General features: G+C 47.1%; 1 protein-coding gene across 1 annotated transcript; it reads right to left on the bottom strand.

Moving 5' to 3' along the window:
* Positions 1-4,473: 4,473 nt before the first annotated feature.
* Positions 4,474-26,353, bottom strand: wars2 (tryptophanyl tRNA synthetase 2, mitochondrial; the record flags this gene model as incomplete). The annotated part of the gene is made up of 6 exons (XM_084459898.1): positions 4,474-5,074; positions 5,807-5,925; positions 6,069-6,151; positions 7,277-7,357; positions 16,721-16,978; positions 26,249-26,353. The coding sequence occupies 6 exons, from the start codon at positions 26,351-26,353 to the stop codon at positions 4,626-4,628; spliced, it is 1,095 nt and encodes a 364-aa protein (XP_084316024.1). The 3' UTR covers positions 4,474-4,625.

Below are 26,353 nucleotides of genomic sequence, written 5' to 3' on the forward strand. Positions count from 1 at the left end.
TGTTCTGAGATTGAAATCGGTGTGTGTTCGCGTGGGTTAACTGCGCCGTCATACAGGGCTCTGCTCGTCCCCACAGCAGCTGTATTCGGTGGTTTTTATGCTGGCTATTAAATAGCCGAATAAACTAGTCCTCCATATCCAGGGACTTGGCTCTCCGTGACCACGCTAAGCACTCCCAGGTCACCAGTCGCTCATCAGTCATGGCTGTTCGTAGGTGATTCTTGATCAATTTCAGGGTGGAAAAACTCCGTTCACAAGCAGCACTGCTTACTGGTATTGAAATAGCAATTTCGCACAACGAAAGAAGTTCATGGAACGGCTCTGGCTCCAGAATAAAACACAGTGAAGTCCAAAATGCTGCTCAGGCTTCGCATTCCTCCTCTCCCTTTCCTCTCCAAATCATGTTGGCTTGGTGCAGCTCGCACTACAGATCATCTAAATTAGACTCGTAGATCTCTGCGAACGAAAAAAAGTTTCAGAAACGACTTCTCTTTGGAGAGTCTTTGGAGAAGTCGTTTCTGAAACTTTCGAAAACTATTGTCATCTCGGTCACTCCTACGCTCGCCAGTGGATGTCACGCGCGTGAGGGCCTGTTGAAGCCTTTGGTCCAAGAGACATCAAAAGGCAAGCAAACAATTAGCCCTAATAAGCGGAACCTTAGGGTAGCCAACTTAAAAAAATAAATAGGCCTACATAAAAAAAATGATAATAAAAATGATAATAAAAAAATATAAAAAGACCTAGATAGGCCCACACATGATCAAGGAAGATTAACATGTGCTAAAGGTCTTAGGCCTATATCAGTATGTAGAGAGGACAGATCATGTAGGCTTTCAGGGTAAACTCAAGTCACTTTCAGGGTGACTTTCAAAAATAAAATCGCCATTTGTATTTGTCTATATAAAAATGGTTGCCATAGGCCAGTCCTTAAATGTTTGTTAATATGTGCCTATAATGCTAGAATTGAACAGTTAGCCTATAGCCTACTTAGCCTAAGTTAAAGACGATATAGCCTAACCAATTTAATTGCTACAAAAACGAATAGGTTGGCTATTCTATAGGCAAATTCAAGTTTCCTTAGAATAATTTCAGGGCCACTATATCAATTTGTAAAGCCTACCACTGCTAGCTGTTTCACTGGACTGAATAGGCCTCACTGCGCACAATAAATGTGTGCATTATTTTTATTTATTCTGGGATAAAGGGTAGCCAAACCTAACCCAGGTGAGAGTTGTAAAATACTCACTATAAAAGCCACCAAATACTAGAACCAACTGATCATTAAACCTTGATGGTCTTGACATCTCATCTCACTCCCCATGCAGGCGAGGGGAGTCTTCCTTGACAAAGCTTACAAAACGACCGGCAGAATAATTCGCTATCCTTCAATAGCCTGCTCTGTTTTATACAGTATGGTAGTTGGGAATTGTCAAAGTGGTGGAAAGAGGCTTCAACGCGCACTGTTAAAATTCAATTAGGAAAAGAAGTGGTTTGACCCATGACCCGCGGGAGATGAAGCATGCAGAAGGGAAACGGCTCGACACGTAGTAAACTATCCAAACTGACTGCACATTGTTTTTTTAACGCCTTCGAATGAACTGTAAGGGCCGCATAAGCGAAGGCACACCCAGGCTCGCCTGAATCAGCTAATACAGGTCTCATACCGAGTTAGACAAAATGTGATATATCGCACGGACTTCGCCGGGTACAAATCGCCATTTAGGCTACTTTTTCAAGCGCTGGCCGAGCGCGCGTGTCATTCTCTGTTCCAGATCTTCCTCTGGTATGTTACCTTGGAGGCAGCCTGCGACGAGAAACTTAGCTGGATACAGATGCCAAACAAGGGTTTACGCACACGTGAAAGACATAGTAGACTATAGCCCAGCACGTCTTATTTCAGTAATTTGCGCGCGATAGCCTATGTAGGCCCCATTGAAACGTTTTTCCTCCATGATTATGATTCAAATAAAGAATATGCCATTGATGAGGAACACAGGACTTTTCTATCTCTAAACCACTTGATAGAACATGCTCTTAATCTTGGTAATATTTGACGTGCCAATGTCTCAGTATTGAGAGCAAAAGATTTGACGTGCCAATGTCTCAGTATTGAGAGCAAAACAGGGACACATCTGACACATTTAGTAACCAAATAGGTTTGTTGAAAATGTAAGAATTAGAGCTTAGGAATTATTTCTTTCGAAAACTTGAAATGTAAAAAATGAACTAAAATATTTTACTCGACAAAGTATCAGTCTGTCTACATGCGAGGCGAATACTGCATGTGATCGGCATTGTTAGGCGACCGAGTGGACTGTTAACGAGTTTCAGGGAATGTCTGAAGAGATCTGCCGATAGGCCATGCCGTTATTATCCACATTTATTCTGGGTGACATTCCCCACAGTCGAGACAAAGACATTTCACGTAGCATCACTGAAGACAGCGTCACTGAAATGTGTTTTTAAGATTTAGTCCTACTAACATGGAGATGGTCTAGGCAACTTTATTGATAGGCCTCTCGGTGCCGTTGAATAACCACTAAGCCTATACTGTACACTAGAAAGGGAGAGCTGCAGGCCTAGAAGAACAGTCTTAAAAGGTTCCATATAGTCTATATGATATAGAACAATTTTCAGGTCGGTGCGGTTTCATTTAGGCCTAGAATAATTTTCAGTTAGAAAGAACCGCTTTAGACTAGTTCCAAACAGCACCTGAAAATAGTTATATTTGGAACTGCAAGGTTCTATATGGAGTCTATTTTTCTGATGGTTCTTCTAGATGGTTAGGCTATACAGTAGGCTATATCACCTTCTCAGAGTGTAGTTTGTAGGCTAGTTTATCGTATAGATGTGTCAAACTGGATCTGTCACACTCAAAATTTGTTGTCTCGACTACCATGAGCCACCGTACATTTTGACTGTAAAATTATGATCTATAGAGTTGAGCATCAGATAATCTATAGAGTTGAGCATCAGATTATTGAAGCATGTGACAGCTTTGTGCTGTAAAATATTAGTGATTCCCATTTCAACTATCATATCCTAACTAACATATAACATATCAACTACACATATAACATATTAATCATATACTAACCACTCAACTATCAAAATATTAACTAACATATAACATATCAACTATCACATCAACTATCACCAACATATGTCAACTATACTAACATAATATATAAATATCGGCATACTAAAATATAACATCAACTACTAACTCAACATATCAACTATCATATCTAATATATTAACTATCATACTTACATATATCAACTATCATAACTAACGCATAACAGCTACCATATAGGCCTACTAACAAGCTTAACATATAGGCCTACAGTATAAACTACAGTACAACTTATATCAACTATCATACAATGACATATCAACTAAATTATAATATAGGTTTACTAACTAAAATTTAACATCAGCTATCATATCAACTATCATATACTTAGATCTATCATTTACTAACATGTATCAACTACTGTATCATATCCTAAACTATAACATATCAGATATCATACTAACATAAGTATCATTCTAACATGATTTATACTAAATTACAACTAATGTCACACCTATCAGTTAAAACAAAAAACCATTTGTTTCCAATAGTTTTGCAAATATCAAACAGGCCATGGTATAATATACTGTAATATTACTAAAGTAATACACCGTTTAAAGCTATTGAAGTGAGTTTAAAAGAACAAATATATATAACAATTTCTTTTTATGCTGCTGTAACAACCAAACTCCCCCCCCCTACTTACCACTAAATTAAACAACTCATTGTCAATACATTTCTCAAATCGAATTTACATGATACTGTGGGTCTTTATTATTGTTATTATTATTATTATTATTAATAGTAGTAATATTAATTGTATTTTCTGTCAGCTACTTGTTCCATCATGAATATTACAAGGAAACATCATAGTTCCCAGGTAAACATGGGTTTAGGGGTAGGGTTAGGGTAGTGACCATGGGTTTAGGGGTAGGGGTAGGGTAGTGAACATGGGTTTAGGGGTAGGGGTAGGGTAGTATGAGCTCTACTAGCAGGGACAGTGGGAGAGGGTATCAGGAGATCCATGTTGGGTGAGACGCAGGTCGTAGCCAGAGCCCGTCTGAGGAGCACTCCCAGCACGTTCCACCATCCACTAGATCAGAACCAGACCAGAACCAGAGCAGAACCAGAACCAGACCAGAACCAGAACCAGTCCAGAACCAGTCCAGAACCATCTCAACTCCCGTCTCAACTCCGGACCAGCATTAGCCAACCCACTGTATGCACACATAGGCCTGTCAATGATGGGGTGTGTGTGTGTGTGTGTGTGTGTGTGTGTGTGTGTGTGTGTGCGCGTGCGTGCGTGCGTGCGTTTGGCATTGTGAGGACTGTGCAAATAAATACATTCAGGATAGGTTGTAAATTACACATATTTATTATTTAAATAAATAAAAATTGCCAGCAATATAAAATAAATGACAACAATAATCACACATCATGAAGCCCCAGTAGAATCTTCCAATCCCCGGTGTTCTATATATAACCAGCCTCTCGTTGGGTCCCTGTGCTCATCAGCGCTTCTCCAGCAGGTCTCTGGTTCTGACGCCTCTCAGGAGAAGCCCACACGCTGCCGGACCTCCCTCAGGACCGGGCCAGCTAGTTCCCGGGCCCTCAGGGCCCCCTGGGCCAGCAGCTCCTCCAGGTGGCCCCTATCAGCCCGAAGCCTCTCAATCTCCTTCCGAATCGGCCCCAGTCTCTGGATGACGGCGTCAGCGACCAGCTGTTTGTACGCCCCTGTGTCCAGCCCCCTAGCCTGCGCCACCGCCTGCTCCACGCTGACCCCCAATACGGCGGCGTGGACCAGGACCAGATTGGACACGCCCGGACGGCTCTCGGGGTCAAAGGTGACGTCAGAGGTGAAGTCGGTGACGGCGCGGCGGATCTTGAGGACGATGTCATCAGGCGAGTCGGTGAGGTTGACGGTGGCCATCTTCTGGGGGTCGGACTTTGACATCTTGGAGGAAGGGTCACGGAGGGACTTGACCTTCTGCGTGGAGCCTGTATGGCAGAGTGGTGGATTAATAAGGCCCCAGTTGGGTTTGTAGGAGGTTAGAACTCAAATGTGAGCGTTTCAAAGTGGTTCTGACCCAGATAGCTGACATCCTTCCCTTCCGTTAACACACACATTCTCAGATGATGAGTGACACTGTTCCCCATCTCGTTGTTTCAGGGGGATTTAAGGGGACATCTCTGATTGGGTTTCAAAGATATTGGTTCTGATTAGCAATACTCTCAGAGCAGTTCAGTCAATCACAATCGTGTAATAAAGTGAAGCCAAGAGCATCGGAAGTGGACCGGAAACACCGTTCCGAGCCAAGCACAGCTCCTCACCTCCCAGAACACTCACTCACACCCCCCCGCTCTCTGAAGTCATCTTGAGGACATCTCCCCCTAAATCTATTATCAGTCTATGTTTCAGATATTTGAGGAAGGAACAGTCCTTTAATCAAAGCTGCACTTCACGCATGACTGGTTCCATCTTGTGCTCTCTGATGGCGATAATGAAGGACCCCATACGGGCATGTGAGAGAGGGTCTCTCTCCTGGGGTGAACATGTGTGTGACTGAGCACATGGCCCAGTATCCATATCAGTGGATCGCGTTGTGCATGTATAATTGCGTTTGAGAGAGATTGTTGTGTGTGGGTGTATATGTGTTTGTGTCTGGTTTGGATTTGTGTGTTGTGAGTGTGTGTGTGTGTGTGTGTGTGTGTGTGTGTGTGGTGGCTTACTGAGCAGAGCGCGAGGCTCGGGGAAGAAGTCTCCATAGCGGTGGTTGAAGATGCGGGCCAGGTCCTGGGCCAGCTCCAGGTGCTGGACCTGGTCCTCTCCCACAGGGACATGAGTGGACCTGCAACAGCGCCAGAACCACTCAACAGAGGCAGCTCCAGTACCGCGTAAGTCACGTACATCATACTGTCACACAAAAACGCACGCATGTAGGAGGAGCTGTACCCGTGTGTGTGTGTGTGTGTGTGTGCAGTCAGCTCTTACCTGTAGAGGAGGATGTCGGCGGCCTGTAGGACAGGGTAGGTGTAGAGTCCCACACTGCCCTCATTCTTCAGCCCGCTCTTCATCTGGACGTCCACGCAGAGACACACACAGGACATCCACCCAGAGACACACACAGGATGTCCACGCAGAGACACACACAGGACGTCCACGCAGAGACACACACAGGACGTCCACGCAGAGACACACACAGGACGTCCACGCAGAGACACACACAGGACGTCCACGCAGAGACACACACAGGACGTCCACGCAGAGACACACACAGGGAGAGAGAGAAAGACCACATGAGAGAGACAGAATAAGACACAGGAAGGGAGCAAGAAACACAGAAATAAAGCTAGGTTTGCTTCCATATAGAAGAAAAGGGATTTTCAGTTTTACAAGTGAGGGATTTCAGACAAGCTCAGCATGGCTGAATAGGGGACGCTTTCTGACATGACTGATGTGAGTTCAACTGTTGGATGAATGAGGGAGCTGTTCTCTCCAGAGACGGAGCTGTTCTCTCCAGAGACGGAGCTGTTCTCTCCAGAGACGGAGCTGTTCTCTCCAGAGACGGAGCTGTTCTCTCCAGAGCCTACACCTGGCCTGTTATTCACACGGCCTTCCTATTAAAACTGCATGAGGCCAAATCACCACTAGGAAACACCATCAGGCGTAGAGGTCGCTTTGACAAACAAACAGCACAACAAACAATACATACTGGTAAACAAACATCACAACAATCAATACATACTGGTAAACCAACCAAAACCAAGAGGAAAGAAATATTACTGGAATAGATTTTCAATATAATAGATTCTCAATAGATACAGAACTACTGTACGTCATCTTGACAAAGATGTTGACTATTATGCTATTTACTATTATACTGTGAGTATTTAATGTGCACACTGAATCATTTTTAGTCCAAAAATAATAATAGCTGGGATGACCATGGTTTGTTTATTTATTTATAATTAATTAATTTATTTATTTATTTGTTTCTTTACTTACTTACATAAATGCTTCATCAATGATGAGGCCCTGATTGAGTGAATGAATGTGGCCTGGCTGCCAGGGTATTACTGAGACTGCTCTGAGCATGCCTTTCACTGGGGCAGGTGTCTGAGCATACTGTACCTTCCACTGGGGCAGGTGTCTGAGCATACTGTACCTTCCACTGGGGCAGGTGTCTGAGCATACTGTACCTTCCACTGGGGCAGGTGTCTCAGGCGGGGCATACTGGTGAGGCAGCCCAGGATCCAGGACAGCTCAGCGTGCTCAGATACCTGGAGAGAAGAGGACACACAACCAGTCACCTCCCCTGGACACACAACCAGTCAGCTCCCCTGGACACACAACCAGTCAACCAGTCAGCTCCCCTGGACACACAACCAGTCAACCAGTCAGCTCCCCTGGACACTCACTCTTCACACACAGCCAGACAGAGAAAAAGAGAAACCATGTGCATGTAAAAATCTAAAACCAAACTTTATCTCCAGCCAGCCGTGGTACAAAAAGAGTGCCCCTCTTACATACTTCATGTGGTGAGGGGTGTCTCTTCGGCCCCTCCTTGTGGCAGAGATAGGTACTACAACCCCCCCCCACCCCCCTCTCTGCACTGGCTGACAGGTGCTCTGTGGCTGGGTAGAGAGGCCTGCTCCACCAGTACAGAGGCATTAGTGCCCTCAAATACCTCTGCTCCCTGGGGCCGGCAATAGGGCCCAGTTTAACAGCCCCGTTTGCTTCACGCTCCAACCATCCCTGCGCTCGTCCAACATGAGCTTGCCTGGAAAGCGTCCTGCCAAGAAATATCTGCCAGGAAGGGGGGGGGGGGGAAAGGCGCAAAATCCTTCAGCTTCAGAGAATGAAAGTTTACGGGCGCTGGCGATAGGACCAGCATCCCTCGCTGCTTAAAAAGGATTCTGAGGAGCCTGACGTAAACCGAAGACACTACGGACATAAAATGGGATTTGGGAACACTCGCATGGGGGGAGGGGCGGGGGGTTATGACAGGGCCGTTAGAAGTGGGAAAGGACAGATGTTGATGACCACAGATTGACAAAGAAAACAGCAATAGGGCTTGAGTTGAATAAAAGTTTCAGGAAGAACAAGAACTCTATTCATTGTGGGTGCATGTGGAGTTTTTGTTGGTGTGTGGAAAGGAGACATTAGCAGTGATGTTATGGATCAGTAATGGTCCTGACCAGTTCAGGGATAACATACATACGCTGTACCACAGAGCACATACACCTATCAGACAAACACTAAAACCAGGTTTTAGACAGGTGAAGTGAATGACATTGATAGTGTGATGATCTGTGAGGGATCTGGCATTCATGTGGATGTTACTTTGACACGTACCCCCTACCTAAACACTGTTGCAGATCAAGTACATCCCTTCATGGCAACAGTACTCCCTGATGGCAGTGGCCTCTTTCAGCAGGATAATGCACCCTGCCACACTGCAAACATTGTTCAGGAATGGTTTGAGGAGCATTGACCTTATTCACACGGTGGCCATTTCTCTCTTACGTCACAGGGTGGGAGAATGCGGAAGTATCCATAGACCATATAGTACAAGTAAGTTATAAAAATAACACTTAAATATTTGAAATAGTCAGAAATAACATATAAACTCATGATTACTGGACTCAGAAATAACATCCAGAATACACTACTGGAATTACAAACTCATGATTACCGGACTCTGATTGTTTTTCACCGCGATAGTTTTCACGTTATGAAATACATGGACGGGAATGAGCTGATAATGCGCTCCTATGTATTTCATAACGTGAAAACTACCGCGGTGAAAAACAATCAGAGTCCGGTTATCATGAGTTTGTAATTCCAGTAGTGTATTCTGGATGTTATTTCTGACTATTTTGAATCTTGAAGTGTTATTTTTATAACGAACTTGTACTATATGGTCTATGGATACTTCTGCATTCTCCCACCCTGAGCGTGACGTAAGAGCAAAATGGCGCTGTGTGAATATGGTCAATAACAGAGAGAGTTCAAGGTGTTGCCTTGACCTCCAAATTCCCCAGATCTCAATCCGATTGAGCATCTGTGGGATGTGAGATGGGAAAAACGTTTCGGATCCATGGAGGCCTCACCTCGCAGGGCTTAAAGCATCTGGATGGCTCAAAACCTTCTCCAGTTGAACGAAGACAAGACGGAGATCATCATCTGTGGGACCACCAACCTGACTAGTCAGATGTCCAACAACATGGGAAGCCTGTCCTCTTTGGTCAGGCCCCACGTCAGGGGGGTCACATTTGACTCCGAGCTCAAGTTCGAACGTCAAGTGACCACCACAGTACAGTCTTGTTTCTACCAGCTGCGCACCATCGCCAAGATTAAGCCCTTCCTCTCTCCTAGTGACCTGATGAGAGTAGTGCTCAAGATGAAGCCCTTCCTCTCTCCTAGTGACCTGGTGAGAGTAGTGCTCAAGATTAAGCCCTTCCTCTCTCCTAGTGACCTGGTGAGAGTAGTGCTCAAGATTAAGCCCTTCCTCTCTCCTAGTGACCTGGTGAGAGTAGTGCTCAAGATGAAGCCCTTCCTCTCTCCTAGTGACCTGGTGAGAGTAGTGCTCATGTTAATCTTCTCCCGACTGGACTACTGCAATGCCCTCTATGCTGGACTCGCTGATGGGACCATCAAACGCCTCCAGCTGGTCCAAAACACGGCAGCTAGGCTTGTGACCGGGACTAAGTTGAGGGACCATATCTCACCGGTCCTTGTCTCCCTCCACTGGCTTCCAGTCAGACAGAGTATCTTTTAAGATCGTCCTCTTTGTCTACAAAGCTCTGAACGGCCTTGCCCCAGCCTACATCATGGATTTACTGGTCAAAACCTCCAGCTCGCGGGGACTCAGGTCGGACGACCAAATGTGGCTGAGACCTCCACGGTCCAACACAGTAAGGCTGGGAGATTGCGCCTTTGCTGTGTTGGCTCCAAAACTGTGGAACAAGCTCCCCATTCACATTAAGTCTGCTCCCACCGTAGGGACTTTTAAAGGATTGTTAAAAACCCATTTGTTCACCATAACAGACTCCTAGGTTCACTTGCTGTTGTGTTGTGTGAGAGTTGTTTGTGTGAATTTTTTCCCCCCACACTGTGTGCTTGAGTGCTAGACTGTCCTTGTGTACTGTCCTCCCTTTTTGTGCAATCTTTCCTCTCCCTTTCGTTCTGCCCTCGGGCTGCGCTCCGGGCCAGTGTAACAACTGGATGGGGAGCGCATTACAAATGCAGTACCTATACCTATACCTATCTGCTGCTAGCATCTTGGTGCCAGATACCAGGGGACACCTTCAGAGGTGAGGAATCCAGATACCAGAAGACACCTTCAGAGGTGAGGAATCCAGATACCAGAGGACACCTTCAGAGGTGAGTAGTCCAGATACCAGAGGACACCTTCAGAGGTGAGTAGTCCAGATACCAGAGGACACCTTCAGAGGTGAGTAGTCCAGATACCAGAGGACACCTTCAGAGGTAGTAGTCCAGATACCAGGGGACACCTTCAGAGGTGAGTAGTCCAGATACCAGAGGACACCTTCAGAGGTGAGTAGTCCAGATACCAGAGGACACCTTCAGAGGTGAGTAGTCCAGATACCAGAGGACACCTTCAGAGGTAGTAGTCCAGATACCAGGGGACACCTTCAGAGGTGAGTAGTCCAGATACCAGAGGTGAGTAGTCCAGATACCAGAGGACACATTCAGAGGTGAGTAGTCCATGTGTGGTTGGGTCAGAGGGGGGGGGGAACTACTCAATGCTTAATCGCAGAGGTCATAATCGCAATTTCGATTAATTCACGATTAATTGTGCAGCCCTAATTGAATTTATGCCTGATGAAAGCGAAAGTCAAAGTCAAACAGCAGAGAGTTTTCCATTTATTGTCCCCTGCACGATGAAATCGCCCATCCTGCAAGATACACCACTGGGGGTGATAGCCTCATTTTTCCCACTGCCATTACATATTGCGTACATACAAAAACTATACTTTGTGTCTCAGTAAAAGTTGAGTTGATTCTACTCAGGGGCTTTGTACAGTAATAATTGCTTTGAATTGCTGCAGAGACACAAGTTTTTCCGAACTCACAGTGGCAATGAGGATTTTTAAACGCACGCACGCACACAAGCACAAACACACTTTCACGCACATGGACATGCGCTTCGCTTAAGACACCATTGATTTCAGGTTGTCACCATTTTTTCAATGAAGTCAAGTGTTTTCTTTGGGCAGCAGTCATATTTTCACATGTGGAACAGACTCCAACTCATGTGTCCAATGGGAGGTCGCCTTCCCTGCCAGGATATGTGGCATGAAGTTAAACGGGAATAAAAATAGGGCTATGTGTGTGTGTGTGTGTGTGTGTGTGTGTGTGTGTGTGTGTGCGTGTGTGTATGTGTAGTGCATGGTGTGAGTGTGTGAGAAAGAGGGGTAGAGAGAGTGAGAAAGAAACGTAGATGGACCGGACTATCAAAACACATATGCCCCCCCCAAACACACACACGCGCGCACGCACACACACATGCGGACACGCACACACACACTGAAAACGCTCAGTCAGATGGTCTGAGACCAGTGAAAACATACGTCAGGTATCCAGGGAAACGTGCGCCGTCTGTTCTGATTACCCTCTGCTTGCTAACTCTGAGAGCAGAGAACAGATTCCCTGAGCCTGCGCTCTGCTGAAGGGCTGCACACGGTAAATCTATCACTATCCCCCTCCTCTCCTTCATGTGGCCGGCTCTGAACAAATGGGGGTTTATTATGGGCTGTTTTCATAATCCTGTGAATTTGCAGAGCACACAGAACAGATAAGAATCATGGTGATAAAAAAAAAAAAGAAGTGTTTTAGAGCGGCTGCCATTACATTAGGTAAACATTCACAGCGTGCCGCGATTAAATCAACATTCAAAGATGGCGGCCGCTCCAGCTGATTCTCTTGATGACATGCTGGGAGAGAGACCAAAGCCAGCCTCTCTCTCCCTCTCTCATACACACACACACACACATAAACGTACACACACACACAACAGCAGAGACACACACTCGACTCCACCTGTTTGTAACCACCAAGGATAATATATCCTGAAACTCTTTTAATAGAAAAAAGCATATGAAGGCCAACGGTGCTGTACACTTAGTACCACAACAAGTCTAATGGAAGGCGCATCCATTTCTATTGCAACAGAGAGTACACTATATTTGAAGAGGTGTGTGAGTGTGTGCGTGTGTGTGTGTGTGTGTGTGTGTGTGTGTGTGTGTGTATCCATCTGACTGTATCAGTTAGTGAGTGAGTGAGTGAGTGAGTGAGTGAGTGAGTGAGTGAGTGAGTGAGTGAGTGAGTGAGTGAGCTGTTTGAAGGCTATAGTCAAACACTACAGGAACAATGTTTACATGTTTATATTTCCCTTGCGCAGGGTCAGGAGTCAGTAGCCTAGGTGTGGTCTATCATATGGGCCAAACAAGATTTGCTATAAGACTACATTAAACCATGTGCTTTGGCCAAGCGAGTTTAAAGGACAATGCTCGTTTTTGACAACCTGGACCTTATTTACGACATATTATAAGACGTTTGACTCACCGAGATCACTTTGGTGTAGTTCGGAGGCATGTAGAAGAAATTTAAAATCCAGCGCGAGCCAGTATATCCATGTAATGGCGGTGGTCGGGGCACTTAGAATGCAGTTTCTAAAAATCTATTTTCTGCCGCGAAACAGTTGTTTTCATCAATCTGTCTTGATGAATCCCTAGTTGTGCTTACATAGGCCTGTTGTGGTTTTCACATGCCATGATCTTTAGAAACGTCTTTCGAAACGAAATAGCTTCCTCACTTGCTCCAGCACGCATACGCACAGCGCGCAATCGTTGCTCCAGCACGCTGTGCGCATGCGTGCTGGAGCAAGTGAGGAAGCTATTTTGTGTCTAAAGACGTTTCTAAAGATCATATTACAGAGGCATGTGAAAAACCACAACAGGCCTATATGCTCTATGTAAGCACAACTAGCGATTCATCAAGAAAGATTGATGAAAACAACCGTTTCGCGGCAGAAAATTGATTTTTAGAAACTGCATTCTAAGTGCCCCGACCACCGCCATTACATGGATATACTGGCTCGCGCTGGATTTTAAATTTCTTCTACATGCCTCCGAACTACACCAAAGTGATCTCGGTGAGTCAAACGTCTTATAATATGTTGTAAATAAGGTCCAGGTTGTCAAAAACGAGCATTGTCCTTTAATAAATCTAAAATGTGCATTTATTTTATTCGGTTATTCAGAAGTAAAAGGTGGACCATCTCTATCCCAAAAGTGTAATTTATTTCCTGAAAACATTGACCACCACAAGCTCTTGTGAACACCTGTAATATTAATCCGTAGCCTAATGTAGAGAGATCATATTGAATTTAGGGCTGCACGATTATGACAAAACATAATAATTTCGATTATTTGCTTCAAAATGGTAATTGCGATTAATAATTGTGATTAATATTTAATATATAATATTAATATATAATAACCAAAAATGCTCCCAAATCACGGACGTTGATTCCTTTCTTGTTACCATCTCACTGACCTCGTTTTCGCTCATTTTTTCACTACTCACGGCTGCGGGTACTCTTGTGACACTTGTCTTGATCTACTGCTATCTGTCTTCTCAGTCTGCGCACAGTGCACTCAGCGGGAACGCATGTGATTGGTCAGACAGCATAAGCGCCTGTGATTTGTCCGTGTAGTCCTAGCACACTCAATTCAAAGCAAAATTATTAATCACATTAATTGCGGCCTTTTGCGATTAGTTAATCGCAGAGGTCATAATCGCAATGTCGATTAATTCACGATTAATTGTGCAGCCCTAATTGAATTTATGCCTGATGAAAACGAAAGTCAAAGTCAAACAGAAGAGAGTTTTCCATTTATTGTCCCCTGCACAATGAAATCGCCCATCCTGCAAGATGCACCACTGGGGGTGATAGCCTAATTTTTCCCACTGCCAATACATATCGCGTACATACAAAAACTATACTTTGTGTCTCAGTAAAAGTTGAGTTGATTCGACTCAGGGGCTTTGTACTTTCCAGATCCACAGAGTTCAGAGCTTGAGGAGCTTCCTTGCTTATCTGCTCTGTGTCGTTTCTGTTCAAAACTGTTCAAAAGAGAGCACTGAAGATGAACTTCCTGGGTGTGTCAGCGTGGTCTTGTGGCCCCGCCCACTATAACCATGACAGCACTTGCTGTACTGTGTAACAAAGTCTGTATAGACCTCCTAACTGATGTCATTTTAGAGGCGAATTTTAGCATCTGCAACTCTTGTTACATTACATTTGTTTTGTGTGCATTTTTTGTGCTTTTGACATCTTTTTTTTATGCTTTGATTTATTTTTCATAAAGAACAAGAGCACAGTGAACCTGTGGTGCCCCACCTAGGATCCATGTCAGCATGTACAGCTGTAGAATGTGGAAGTGGAGTGGGCTTTTCTAGTTTAGATTTATCTATAGAGCCGGGATATAGGCCAATCGTATTTTTTGTTTGGTCCAAAATGTGTTTATTCAAGTAAGTAGTGAATTAAAATATCAGTAACTACAAATTGTCATCACATCACATTTTGAGACAATAAAGTGTATTCTGATTCCGATAGTGGATCAAGGCATTCTACAGGGCCTTACTAAGAACAAGCACACATCAAGCTCTGAGTTCTATGGATTTAGAAAGTAGACTGCATCCTGAGTAGAAAAGACTACACCTTTCCTGAGACACCAAGCATAGTTTTTTTATGTACAAAACCAAAGGTACTTGGCAATGGGAAAACGAAACGTTGTGACCGCCCCCCGGTAGCCGGCTTTGGAACGTGTGTGCCGCACGGAACAGAAATCCTTATTTGGGCACAGCTTGGCCTACAATGTGAGACTTAAGTACTCTATTTGTTCTCTGTGTTAAGTACTCTATTTGTTCTCTGTGTTCTCTCCATGTTATGGGATAGCAGCGCTCACAGAAGCCAGTCGCCGATCTGACAGTATCATCAGCTGCCCTCCAGGTGGCGCCATGCCTGCTGCTCACCAGCTCACAATCACAACAGCAAGACGTTGCACAAGTGCTGAGTAGCTTAGCCTTAGCTTAGCCTTAGCTTAGCCTTAGCTTAGCCTTAGCTTAGCCCCGCACAACGACACATAGCCTAACCTACGTGACACCAACTGTCATGACAATACATAAATACCTCTAAAAAGCTCAATTTATATTGGATGATTCCTATATCCTCGTAGTTTTGTCTAAAGACTGCTAAAAGTATAGCTAAGTTGGATATTGCCTGTAGGACCTATTAGCACCATTAGCAGCAGCAAACTATTTTTCACCACACATCTTCCCTATACTGTAGTAGTAACAATTAGGATATATTTGACTACTTTCCAAACGTCCAAAAAGACAGTGTTGTCTACCTGATTGAGACACGAGTGATAGATCGGGCATGTTTATGGTCACCTGGGGCACGGGTCCATTTTGCCTGCATTGGGAGACGGTAGGCGAATTCGGCAAACGAATAAGTACCGATTCTGAACCGATTCATACAACATCTAGGGCTAGTCAATGTAATCTGTGTGTGTGTGTGTGTGTGTGTGTGTGTGTGTGTGTGTGTGTGTGTGTGTGTGCGCGCTTCTGCCCGACTGTATTAGTGCGTCAGTGTGTGAGTGTGAGTGTGAATGTGTGTGTAGGGATGGGAATAGGATAAGATTTTAGCGATTCCGATTCCATTTTCAATTCTGCTTATCGATCCGATTCCTTATGGATTCTCATTGGGCAAAAAAGAGTACAAACAGGTTTATTAAAATGAATTTTCTTTTATATGTACTACTTTGAACATGCCAATTACAGTGCTGTTTTCGGTGTATTCACTTAGAACTAAAAATAAAACTGACATTTTCAGACAGACTACCACCAGCCTGACTCTGAACATCATCATCTAAATTACATGGATGGAAATGGAGATTATTCATATAGTGAAAGCTGGTTTACACAATTAAACAAATGGCACTAACACAATAGACAGGGACTCTGGAGGAGTTTACCTTCGACTACACTAACGTTAGCTGCACTGATGTCGCTCCGGAGCGCATCAAAAACGTGACATTCCTGCAAAGTTATCACATGTTGTGTGGCCAAATGTTTTTGCATATTTGTAGTATTTCCCCCCTTTGATGATATAGGCTTTTGCAAGCATTGCAAGTGGCCGTGTTGTCATCTTGTCGCGTGAAATGTAACCACACTTTCGAACGTTTATGCCTAGACGACATGTTGCTGGCTTCTTCTACCGCGGTCTAATAAAACAAAACAAGGCAGCGTGCGTGTGACGACTTTGCGCATGCGCAGCAACGACAGGAATCGATAGCGGAATCGTTAAGGATTTTGGCTTACGATTCCAAGGAATCAATTCACTGGTAACAACAAGAACCGGTTTTCGATTCCCATCCCTATGTGTGTGTGTGTGAGCATCTGTCTGATGGTATTAGTGAGTGAGCGAGTGTGTGTGTGTGAGTGTGTGTGTGAGTGTGCGCATCGGTCTGATGGTATTAGTGAGCGAGTGTGTGTGTGTGTGTGTGTGTGTGTGTGTGTGAGTGTGTGTGTGTCCACTTCAGTTCCACCTGTGACTGTTGGAAGAGGATGGCCCTGTGTGGGTCGATGCCGCAGGCCAGCAGGCTGGCCGCCATGTCCAGGGTGTTGCGTCTGAGCAGCGCCGGGTCCTGGGGCAGCGTGATGGAGTGCAGGTCCACGATGCTGTAGAGCACACAGGGGTACTGGCTCTGCAGGGCCACCCAGCTCTCCAGGGCCCCCAGGAAGTTCCCCAGGTGGGGCACCCCAGTGGGCTGGATCCCCGAGAACACCCGCCCCACTGGAGGCTCCTGGTGGGGGGAGAGGGGGGGGGGGGGGAGAGAGGGGGGGGGGTGAGTTCATATAAGCAATATCAGCCATATCAGAAACTATGACAGAGTTGTTCTCCAGACTTGGAGGAGATTGGAGGATCTGGCTTCTAGCCCCCTCTCAGACTGAGCAATCGCTCTCCACATTCGGATCCTTGGGCAAATATTGTGTTTCTGTCCTTGCCAGGTCCAGCAGGTCTGGTTCTGTTTCTGGCTCCGGCGAGCCTTGGCATCCATTGTGTCTGGCGCTGCGCTGCTCTTCCCGCTGGTCCTGGATCAGTGCCTCGTGCACGCTGTAGTGAAATAGCTGGTGAGGGGACTGGACCGGTACCCAGTCAAGGCCAGCCCCTTCCTTGCAGAATTATTCTGTAATAATATCTAACAGAAGCAGTCACATCTGTCCGGTAGATCAGTTCTGGTCGGTTGGCTGGTGGGTTAATGACTCTTGTCCACAGACCACCCCTAAGGCTTGGAGCCTTGTAGGAGTTTTTAAAGGACAGGTTCGGGATTTAGCATTATAAGCCATGCTAAAAGGTTATTTATGATCACATACAGCCAATATCAAAGTTTTGTCAAACGCTAAGACAAGTATGCTTCCAATCGGGTTTTATTCATCATTTAGCATAGAACTATTTTCACTCGCAGTATACGTTTGTAACTTCCGCTTGAACTTTGGGAGGTCTTGACTGAGTTTGGAGGCTACCATAGAAGAAGAAGAGACGCTTCGGGGTCACAGGTCTACACCACAACAAGTGGAGAAGCCTAGGATTGCTTTGCAGCTGGTATTTCATTGATAGTGCTACTGTAGGTAGAAGTGTTTGTTGATCAAAACAAATATGGGATGCGGATGAATCTAAACATCTCTGGCTTTGTTGTCAATATGGTAAATGGTAAATGGAGTGCACGTATATAGCGCTTTTATCCAAAGCGCTTTACAAGGAAGGCCTCTCATTCACCCATTCACACACATTCACACACCAATGGCGGCAGCTGCCATGCAAGGTGCCAGCCTGCTCATTGGGAGCAATTTGGGGTTCAGTGTGTCTTGACCAAGGACACTTCGACATGTGGACAGGAGGAGGCGAGATTCGAACCGCAGAACATCAACAGACACCAGTGACCACTCGGTGAGTTTCCTGTCTTTGAAAACGAGAGATTATGGTGTTTTTGAGGGATTTTGTCTATGACCTATGGATCCATTGAGTGTGTTAGCGGCGATGGGCTATATCTCAACAGTGCACCGTTTGTTGAAAATTTGATATCGGCCGGTGTATATGATCGTAAATAGCCTTATAACAGGCATGGCGCCACCAGAAGGGCAGCTTATAATGCTAAATGTACTTTGATATGCATGACAATAGCAAAATACTTTGGGGCTTGCAAACAGTTTTCATAGGACCTTTGCACACAGTATGCCTTAGTTTCTCTACAGACACTTTTCCCGAAGTACTGGCCGGGGTTAATGCCAAGACGAGTTTTAAATGATGTAATCGATCCCTGCTTCACTTGTCATTTTTCTAATTCAGGTGCTCAATACTAATCACAAAGGCCAACTGTCAGAAGACATTCCCTGAACGCTCAGCAAACTCCATAATCTAAATAGCTAGGCTCCATCACAGCCGATCTGGCCGACAGGCATCACTCCACAGCCTCCTGGATCGGATAACCACTGATCTGAGAGCAGCCTGGTCCGGCAGCGCGTCCACTGGCCAGCCCGAGGGAGCAGATCCCAGGTCAGCGCTGTGCCAGGCGGGCAGAGCAGGAAGGAACTGGGTGCTTATGTCATTACCGTGACGGTAATTGTAGCAGAGTGTGGCTGATGAGGAGGGCCTCAGTGGACGTGTCAGGGGTGATTTGGGAGTTTGGGGGTGTCTGGCTCATGTGTGTTCTCACCTCGCGTTGACACGCCAAACGCATGTTACCCCCCCTCCGCCCCAGGGAGGGGCCATTAGGCATGCAGACATGGTAATGGTGTCATTTGAGCCAATGGGCCGCTAACAGAGTCAATGCCGGCGCTAGCTTGGCCACTGGCTCCGTCATAGCCATCGCCATCAGCGCTCTGGGCCTCTATCTGCTACTCTCTCTCCCCTCACCACCCCCACCTGTCCCTCTGTCTGCTACTCTCTCTCCCCTCACCACCCCCACCTGTCCCTCTGTCTGCTACTCTCTCTCCCCTCACCACCCCCACCTGTCCCTCTGTCTGCTACTCTCTCTCCCCTCACCACCCCCACCCCCACCTGTCCCTCTGTCTGCTACTCTCTCTCCCCTCACCACCCCCACCTGTCCCTCTGTCTGCTTCTCTCTCTCCCCTCACCACCCCCACCTGTCCCTCTGTCTGCTACTCTCTCTCCCCTCACCACCCCCACCTGTCTGCTACTCTCTCTCCCCTCACCACCCCCACCTGTCCCTCTGTCTGCTACTCTCTCCCCTCACCACCCCCACCTGTCCCTCTGTCTGCTACTCTCTCTCCCCTCACCACCCCCACCTGTCTGCTACTCTCTCTCCCCTCACCACCCCCACCTGTCCCTCTGTCTGCTACTCTCTCTCCCCTCACCACCCCCACCTGTCCCTCTGTCTGCTACTCTCTCTCCCCTCACCACCCCCACCTGTCTGCTACTCTCTCCCCTCACCACCCCCACCTGTCTGCTACTCTCTCTCCCCTCACAACCCCACCTGTCTGCTACTCTCTCTCCCCTCACCACCCCCATCTGTCCCCCTGTCTGCTACTCTCTCTCCCCGCCTGTCCCTCTGTCTACTCTCTCTCTACCCTCACATCATATCTCCCACATGCTGGGAGAGAGACCAAAGGCAGCCCCCCCCCCCTCTCTCTCTCTCTCCCCTCACGTCATCTCTCTCTCTCTCTCTCCCCCTATCTCTCTCTCTCTCTCTCCCCTCACGTCATCTCTCTCTCTCTCTCTCTCTCCCCTCACGTCATCGCTCTCTCTCTCTCTCTCTCTCGGCCGTCCCAGTTGGTGACACGTAGCAGAGTGGTAACGTTGGGAGTTCTCCTCTCATATTTTACCCTGACAGGCGCGTCGCTGTCCTACCACAGCGCAGCGGAGGCGCTGAAAGCTTTCTTCATCCAGATCCACCATATGGTGAAGGCATCACACACCGCGTGTGTGGGTGACATTAGCGCCAACAGCCCGAAGGGTTACGTACACTTCAAGGCTGTGTTTTCACACTTGCGGACACTTTCCTGGAATAGCCTACGCGTTCAGCTGTGTGTGTGTGTGTGTGTGTGTACGCAGGTGGTTATGTAGGCCTACATGGGGAGAGGGGTGTGTTATTATGTGAATAGGAGTGAGTGTGTGTGGTAACGGGCGTGTGTGAGGGTGTGTAGTCAGTGTGAGTGTGTGCGCAGGCTAAAATCAACACGCGACACTGCAACACTGTGGGAATATGACGGCTCGCTCCCAAGACCGAGTGTTGGTGGAAAACATTAATCAGTTAATCAAAATTTATTAATCCCTCATCATAACAACGCTAATGATATTACACAGCCGCCGGGGACTAGATAAAGCGGAAAAACGAACTATCATCGATTGGCAAAGATTCAGTTAGTTCGAAAAATGACAGCAGTGTTTTCTTATATCAGAATCATTTTCCGCTCCGAGAGCTTCCAAGACCCCTGGAACGAGCAGCAAGAGCAGCTTGGATGAAAAATGGACACTTTCTAACAAATGAAGTGCGAGACAGTGATGCACCATCTTTCCAGAAGAATGTGTAAAGATGAGTAGCAGTGCTGGACAAAATGGAGCGAGCCCATCTGGATGGAGAGCATGTTGTCATTTTTCACTTTAACTCTCCCCTCAGAGGAGGCCTGTAGTCCACGCTGTCCTGTGGGCCTGTCGTCCACGCTGTCTTGTGGGCCTGTCGTCCACGCTGTCCTGTGGGCCTGTCGTCTACACTGTCCTGTGGGCCTGTCGTCCACGCTGTTCTGTGGGCCTGTCGTCCACGCTGTCCTGTGGGCCTGTCGTCCAGGCTGTCCTGTGTCTTCGCAGGCCTGGGGCGGGCGGGCAGCCCGGAGTGACGCGGCGCAGCTTGGTCCTGCAGACCTGCGCGTCCCACAGCTAGACCTCCGATCTCCGAGTCGGTTAGTGCTTCCAGTAAATCTACGTCCACAATCTGCCAGCCAACACCATAAATCACCGGGGTCCTTGGGTTGAGCGGGAACGGGAAAACAGAGCATTTCTCTTCGCCAGAGTTTTTTTTTTCCTCATACATCACATGGGAGCCGGGGAGCTGTGAGTGGCTCACTGACATGCCCCTGGCGGAGGGGGCAGATGGGGCGGCCCCGGCGGCAGCCATGCCAGTTTCAACACTTCTCGGAGCCGCGGGGCGGGGCGCCAGGGAAGCTCAGCAGATCTGACCCAGCGTGGGGAGAGCCGGGCTGGGCATGAGAGGGGGTGCTGGTCCCCCCCCCCCCCACCGGTTCATCCGTTTGGGGTCCTGCATGGTCTCTCTCCTGCAGAGAGCGGGGCACACAGGGCCCAGTGTTCCCCTCGCGTCTCGGCGCCCCACGTACCCCATTAACGCCAACACCACGCTGGCCTGGCCTGGAAACAGCCTTCCCTCCCGCCGCTGCTCAACAACCCCCCCCTCCCCCTCCCCCTCTAACAACCCCCCCTCCAACAACCCTCCAACTCCCCCTCCAACAACCCTCCCCCTCCAACAACCCTCCACCTCCCCCTCCAACAACCCTCCACCTTCCCCTCTAACAACCCTCCACCTCCCCCTCCAACAACCCTCCACCTCCCCCTCTAACAACCCTCCACTTCCCCCTCCAACAACCCTCCACCTCCCCCTCCAACAACCCTCCACCTCCCCCTCCAACAACCCTCCACCTCCCCCTCCAACAACCCTCCACCTTCCCCTCTAACAACCCTCCACCTCCCCCTCCAACAACCCTCCACCTCCCCCTCCAACAACCCTCCACCTTCCCCTCTAACAACCCTCCACCTCCCCCTCTAACAACCCTCCACCTCCCCCTCCAACAACCCTCCACCTCCCCCCTCCAACTACCCCTCTCCATCCCTCACTCCCGCATCGGAACCTGTTAAGGCAGGCGACCAACAGAGCTCCACTTCAGCGAGGTATTGAGCAGGAAATGGGCTTTAGTGTACTAGGCTCCCTCCTTTAGTGTACTAGGCTCCCTCCTTTAGTGTACTAGGCTCCCTCCTTTAGACGGCTAGCAGCATGCCAGGGTTTAGCCAATATCAGAATACAACCCCAGCTTGAAACTAAGTGTGAACGGATGCAGAAAAAAAAAACACATTAGCAAAATGAGAGAGAGAGAGAGAGAGAGAGAGAGAGAGAGAGAGAGAGAGAGAGGGAGAGGGAGAGAGAGGGAAGGGGAAAAAGGAAAGAAAGAAAAGAAAGTGAAGGAGAAAGCAGGGGAGGGAATGAAAGTGTGTACGTATCAGTCTTTGTGAGAGTGAGGTTCTTTTCTGGGAGGGAGTTGGGGGAAGGCAGGGTGTCGGGGGTCCGAGGGGGTGGGGGGCCCAGACGGAGCGTTTGATTAAATCTGCGGTTGACGTGCGGGACAGGTGAGATTGATGAGGTTCCTCTGAGCTTCACACTGTGAGGAGAGCGGGGGGAGAGAACAGACCGGCGCAGTGTGGCGGGCCAGGGCTCGGGGCCCGCTCGCACCGTGGGGTCCCCTGGCTGATTAATGGGACTGGAGGCCCTTCAAAAACAGCGCTCCCCGCAGACAGGGACCGACGGCGCTCCAAAAATAACCAGGCAGCCCCGGGACGGGCGCAGGCCTAACCGGCTGCAGCTTCGCTGCCTGGACCCCACCGCTCCACGCAGAGCAGAACCAGAACCAGAACCAGCCCTGTCATCACGCACGTGAGCGCTAGAGCACAGAGAGGACAGCAGCATCGGCCAGGTGCAAAGTGAACGCCATGTGAGAAACCAACGTGAACGCCATGTGAGAAACCAACGTGAACGCCATGTGAGAAACCAACGTGAACGCCATGTGAGAAACCAACGTGAACGCCAACATCTTTCCCTCTCTTTTCCCCTGTTATATCTGCAACATTATCTCAGTTATAGCAGCTAACCCTCAGCCCACCTCCAGGTGATTAAATCAGTTCTCACTCACTCTGCATTCACTAACAGTTAAAGGTACATGACAGACCTACATAAGATGATTGACTGTGTTGGACAAAGGACTTGTGAGAAGGAGCCTAATCCACATCCTGCCCAGTCTGATCTGGCCTAACACATTCAGGCTAGTAGCACTTGTTTTCCATAGGTCTGTCTAATAAAAGGTTGTGAATCGCTCCATTAAAACACTTCCTTGTTCAATGGGTTAACGATGGAGATGTTTAATTTTGCTCCACAGACAGGAAACATGGTAATAGAGGGAACTAATAATACCAAAAAAACACATAAAAGTGAGCTGAACTGAGCAAAAAATAGCCTAACCGGCATACACTTCATAAACGTATCAAACTATAATTATGGTAAGACTCAGAGCCAGCCTCTGCCATCAACATCTGCCATCTCTCTCTCTGAGGAGTCCAATTTCCTCCTGTTGACTTGTGCGCAGCCCAGAATCCTGATACCAGATACGTGGTACATTTTAATTAAAAACGTCAGACCCTCCGTCCAGACTGTGACTGACATCGAGTAAGGCTTGGGAAACCGGTAAAGCTCCCAGGATATCAATGTGGGCGTGATACACAGACAGACTTAAGTCTGTAATACGACTTTGAGTATATTTTTTTTTTTTTTTCAAAGAAAAAAAACAGGGTAGTTTGGGATGGTTTGGACTTCTGGGTAATGTGCAAAGCATTCAGGGCCGAGCAGGACTGTGACAGACCGAATTACATACAGGGGACTAGTGAGAATTAGGGCTTTTCTGACAGTTGAAAATAAATAGGGCAATTAATGAATGTACTCAAGATGGAGTCCATGTTTCCCTACTCCCCACACTCCCTGGTGTGGGAGTTGTTCTAATGGTTTTAGCTGACATCACAGTCAGTGAATCTGGAGCTGAACAGAACAGAGAGGCCAATTAGAACCACTTCCTCTTCCCTGGAGCCCGGGGCTGAGATGACTGATATTGGCCATTAGGACCACAGGCGTGTGAGGGCCGGATAGGGAGCTCCACGCTCCGCAGACCAGTGAGGAACGGCTGTCTGACCGGACCGCCACAAGCCTGCTCTCGGGTTACACCTGGTGGAATCTCCTGATCTAGGGCCCGTTCTGCAGCACTACTTTCACCAGAACTGACTCATAGTCCATTATGGGTCCAACATTATTGATAATGTCATTACAAGTGAATTCTGGCCTGTAAGTCAACCGCCTGAAAGGCCTGGTTACATTATGCAGTAATTTCACAGATGGTTATACAGAGTACAGACACAAACTGGCCACTGGAACAAATTCTAGCGCTGCCAAGGGCTGATCTTTCTACAGGCCTTCTGTTCCGCCACCGGGCCCACCAACGAGTTAACTAGGACTGGGATATAGTATTGCTCACTTATTTTAAGTATTAGACTACTATTCAAAAATGCAGGGCAATGGTAGTCTGATATGGCTCCATTTGAATGGGATTGGGGCGAGGTCTTGACCTACTTGTTCTGAAAGGGAAGCTGACCCAGGTTAGCCAGCTGAAAGAGAAGCTGACCCAGGTTAGCAAGCTGTAGCCTGGTCCCTTGCATGGGGGTGCTGAGGTTCAGTGACTTTCCAGGCAAGAAGGCTGTGGTCCTGACGCACATCACACCTCGGAGCATTGTGAGCATGTCAGAGCGAGCGTGCCGCCCTCCACATTTGGAGAAAATTAAAACAAATGAAAAGCAACACTTCATTTCTGATGTTATTGCTGGTAATGAAGTACTGCTGTGATGCCTCCGCGTCCTTCACTCCCCCGGCCCCCCCGGCCACCACCCCCCCCCCCCCCCCCCTGGCCTGGCACGCTCGCACCTCTCCGCCGTCTCCGGAGACAGCGTCTTAACACAACACAGACGTGCCGGTATTGAGCGTGCATTCCCTTCCTGACCACCGCCAGACAGCCATTATGCCACACAGCTCGTACATCACTGGGAGCAGAGTCAGGCTCCATGGGCCATGGTTAACTGCTTCATTACACAGGAACAGCTCAATAATTACTATCCGTGTTGAGCCAAAATGCTCCAAAGATTATTTAACAGGTCAACGGACTTGGTGTTTGTATTAACAACCCATTAGCTTCTCTGCTTGGTAGGGAAACCAGAGCTAGAGGGGTCAGGAGTCCTTCTCTGCTTGGTAGGGAAACCAGGGCTAGAGGGGTCAGGAGTCCTTCTCTGCCTGGTAGGGAAACCAGGGCTAGAGGGGTCATTTTCCCCCTTGTATGCAGACTGCTCTCAAAGTGAGGAAATCATTGTAGCCTACAACTGTTTTTGAAATGGAGCCTTTAATTATTTTCTGTGGTCATTCCTGGAATATTGTGCTACAGAACATTTAGGTTGCCTTATATCCCAGGCTGATAGCAAGCCAATCTGGGCCATTATATATATATATATATATATATATATATATATATATATAATATATATATATATATGTGCCAGATGCGGCACCTAAGGCCCAGTTCTCGCCCATATATGGCCTTAAAATAAATCATTTGATGCAGTTTATTAGTGATCAAATCAAATCTGGCCAATGCAGGAACTGTCTCACATTAAATGACTCCATACTACCTCCCTCTCTAGCCTTCTCTTATCCCCTATAAATAGTCAAGGTCTAATCTCAATATGAAAACTAAAGGGTACTCCACTAAATAGCTGAGCTCAACAACAGATTTGACGTCAAGTCAAAGGAATCAATTTAGTAGTAAAGCAAGGCAAGGGAAGGCAAGTTTATTTGTATATCACATTTCAGCAAAAAGGCAATTCAAAGTGCTGCTTTACACGAGACATTAAAAGCATGAAGACAACGTGCAACACATAAAAGGTCACTTTTCTTTCTTTTTTTTAATGCAGGAAAAGTAGTCTACCATAGCCTAATCTTATATATAACAAAAAGGCTATATGCATATCAAATGTTAAATAAAGTAGAAAGAATCGCAGACTATACCACCTATATTGTAGAATTTGTACCAATATAAAAGACCACGTTAAACTAGTTATTCAGACATCTGTAAAACAATCCGGAAGGTTTGCTTAACCCTGAATCTGTAAACATTGGTTCTTCGCTTTGTAGGAATTTCAAAAATGTCGTAATACACATAATACATGCAGTAAATAAAGATGTAAATACCTTTCCCTCTGCATAATCTCCAGCGCTGAATAATTTTCTTTGAGAACAATGTTTTTGAATGGATCGTATGAGTAATTTCACGTTATTTCTAATGGGTAGCGCCAT

Source organism: Borostomias antarcticus, assembly GCF_949987555.1.
Source record: "Borostomias antarcticus genome assembly, chromosome: 2".
Taxonomy (NCBI): Eukaryota; Metazoa; Chordata; class Actinopteri; order Stomiiformes; family Stomiidae; genus Borostomias; species Borostomias antarcticus.